This window comes from Triticum urartu, chromosome 7 (genome assembly GCF_003073215.2).
Source record: "Triticum urartu cultivar G1812 chromosome 7, Tu2.1, whole genome shotgun sequence".
Classification (NCBI taxonomy): domain Eukaryota; kingdom Viridiplantae; phylum Streptophyta; class Magnoliopsida; order Poales; family Poaceae; genus Triticum; species Triticum urartu.
Genome location: NC_053028.1, coordinates 600,489,050 through 600,492,311, shown reverse-complemented (window position 1 = coordinate 600,492,311; position 3,262 = coordinate 600,489,050). Strand labels below are relative to the sequence as shown.

The 3,262-nt window shown below is 49.3% G+C and overlaps 1 protein-coding gene across 1 annotated transcript; it reads right to left on the bottom strand.

Annotated features, from left to right (window-relative positions):
* Positions 1–1,143: 1,143 nt before the first annotated feature.
* LOC125522041 (26S proteasome non-ATPase regulatory subunit 14 homolog) lies at positions 1,144–2,920 on the bottom strand. The gene is made up of 3 exons (XM_048687109.1): positions 2,719–2,920; positions 2,291–2,594; positions 1,144–2,215 (listed from the first exon to the last, which is right to left on the bottom strand). Exons 2-3 carry the CDS (start codon positions 2,427–2,429, stop codon positions 1,425–1,427), a joined length of 930 nt encoding a protein of 309 aa, XP_048543066.1. The 5' UTR covers positions 2,430–2,594; positions 2,719–2,920; the 3' UTR covers positions 1,144–1,424.
* Positions 2,921–3,262: the final 342 nt, after the last annotated feature.

The window sequence follows — 3,262 nt, the reverse complement described above, 5'->3', positions numbered from 1 at the left end:
ATATTCAATTTTGAATTTGGTTTATGATTTTGATCGGGTCAACGATTTTTCAAATCAATCAATACCAACCGACTAGAAAAACATATGAACCCCGCGCACCCTCTAACCACCTAGCAAAAACAAGTGCCACAATGTGATGATACTATAGTACGAATATAGTACATGTAGCCACCGACGCAGAAATTTACCCACAAAAATATGCGTTGATTAGCGCATAACACATAATCACACCATGAAAGGCCCACCAAATAACCGCATTATAAATAAACATGAAACACACCCATCGTCTCCTCATCCGCCAAACTAAATATTCCATTAGTTCCAAAATACACGGAGTACTAGTTCTTTAAAAAGTCAAATTTGTTTAACTTTGAACAAGTTTAGAGCCAAATATATCGACATCCACAATATTAAGCCAAAAAATCATGGAAATTCATTTCACGATGAATCTAATAACACCAATTTGATGTTACGAATTTTGATATATTTCTTCATAAATTTGATCAAAGTTAAAGAGAATAGACTTTTCAAAAAAAGTAATACACCTTATATTTTAAAACAAAATGAGTATTTTTTTAAAGAGTCTTAACAACACCAACGGCGCAGCAAAGCGCGTCCAACCCTTTTAGTTTGGTCTACATGTGGTCCATAATGAAATATCCAAAACATATTACTCCCTCCCTATCTAAATAAGTCTCTATAAAGATTTCACTGTATGAACCACATACGGATGTATGTAGATGCATTTTAGAGTGTAGATTCACTCATTTTATTCTGTATGTAGTTTATAGTGAAATCTCTATGAAGATTTATATTTAAGAACAGGGGTAGTACAATTGTGAATGCTACCAAGTGCAGAATATTACTTGAGAAATATTATTTAGTTTCCGACACGTGTGCACATATGATTCAATATATTGTACTCCCTCCGTCCCATAATATAAGAACGTTTTTCAAGCTGTTTTAGCTTGAAAATGTTTTTATATTATGAGACAGAGGAAGTAATACTTTATTGGTCTAGTGCAAAAATGTTTAAAAGGTTAAATATTAAGAAACACTAGGCGCTGGACAGCAGGAACGTTGTATTGTCTGCCCCTCATGAGTGCTAACTTGGGAACCGAGGAGCAGAGTAAATCTTTTTTTCTTTCAAAAAGAGCAGTGCTATGCGGACGACAGAATTCAGACGATTCACAGACGACACATACATCCAGCCGGACATGCGCATGACCGGCCGCTGGATTTTCAGGTCGTGCATACATCGGGCAATATCTCTTCGACAGCATCTTTTGCACACATGACCGTAGCAAAGCTCCTTGCAAAAAACGATCACCGTAGACAAACGAAGATCATCCAACTATGAAACTGGCACAATAAAAAGATATCAATTATAGTGCTGAACCGATGAAACCCAAGCCACATACTGCCTAGAAGGTGACCGTGTCGAGCATCATGCCCAGCGTCTGCACGATGTTGCCGGACATGGCGGCCTCGGCTCTCTCCCCGAGCTGCTTCTTGGCGTCCGGCCTGCCCGCCCTCACCACGGCCAGCCTCTCCGGCGGCGTCACGTCCTCCTCCCTGACCTGCGCGTCGTACTGCACCGCGAGGTCCCGCATCCCGCTCACGGCGCCGGCGTTCTCGGCGTCCTCGAACCTCTGCAGGACGAACCCGTCGGACCAGCGCTTGCGGTTGAGGCAGGCGAGCATGCGCTCCTCGACCTCGTTCTGGCGGTGCCCGATGGCGAGCGAGTAGTAGCGCACGCCGAGGCCGTGGACGCGCGCCTCCATGGAGGGGCGCACGGTGCCGCCGACGTTGGAGGTGGTCTGGCGCGGCTCGTGGCCCGTGAGCATCGCCGCCGGGTTGATGAGGCGGAAGGCGTCCATGACCACCTTGCCCCTGACGCTCTGGATGGGGTCGAGCACGACGGCGACGGCGCGCGGGTTGAGCTGCTCGAAGCTCAGCTGCGTCTGCACGTCGGTGGCCGACAGCCAGCAGCCGAAGCCCGGGTGGGAGTGGTACCAGCCCACCACCATCTCCGGCCGCCCCGTCTGCCGCAGCATGTCCATCATGTTGGTCTGGAAGGCGTGGTCCACGGCCTCCACGCTCACGCCCGTGCCGCTCTGCGGCATCGCGAACACGTCCACCACCGTCACCGTGTACTCGTCCACGAACTCCCCCAGCATCAGCCCCATCACCTCCATCGGCACCCCGGCGCGCGCTGCAACCATCCATAGATCAGAATCAGATCAATGCAATTGATTTAAGATTGGTCGTCGGTTAGTTGGCTGCATACCGTGCTTGAGCATCTTGAGGAGCGCGACGGGGGCGATGTAGATCTGCTCCGACGAGTCGGGGAGCGGCGTGTCGCCGCCCGGCGGCCGCGCGGGGAGGCCGGCGCCCGCCAGCAGGCCAGCAAGCATGTTATCGTCCATGGATCTGCCGGCTGTCTCGCTCGCAAGCTTGATCTGATCGTGCAAGTCACGTCGGCGTATCGATCTGTCCGTCCACGAGCAAGGAAATTGTCGACGACGAGGACAACGAGGGCCATATTTATCACGTCGCCTTTCCTTTCCTTGTACGTGTCCGGGACGAACACCCTGGAAGCGGATCGGGCCAGAAAGGAAAGGAAGGAGATATGAAACGGAAAGGCTCGAAAAGCATCAGGAAGGAAGCGAGCAGAGCGTAGGTAAACGGAGGACACGGCGGCCGGCGAATACGTACCTCGCCGACGTCCGGCGGCCTCGGCTCCGTGTAGAACCTGCCTGCTTGCAATGCATTGCACCCACCGATGCGTATGGCGAAACGGGGGCTTTCGATTAAGCGTACATACTGCTTCTAGTGCCGTTATGAAATTCGGATGGACAAATGTAATACCAACAGTTCACGGAACAATCAGCAAGACAAGTTGTTCTCTGGCTGCTCGCTTGTTTTTCCACGTCCTAGTTGTGCTAACGAACACGCTTTACAAGTGTACGGCACTAGCTTGGATAGAGAATGTTAGAAAATATTCTATTAAATCTAGGACATGGCTAGTGGGCGGAACTAGTGCTCATCCAAATGTGGAAAGAGCAGCTGATGCGCACGACACATTTCATTGAAAAAGGAATTATGTCCTCGTGTGCATTTATTTGGAGATCCAAAAAGTTGCCTACCGTTGCTGCTCAGTTGAAATTCTCGTTGTTTGCTTTTGGTAATTAGTTGCCTACCGTTGTCTAAAAAGTTGCCTATCGCGAGAAATCCTCGTGTGCATTTAGATGCCTCGTTG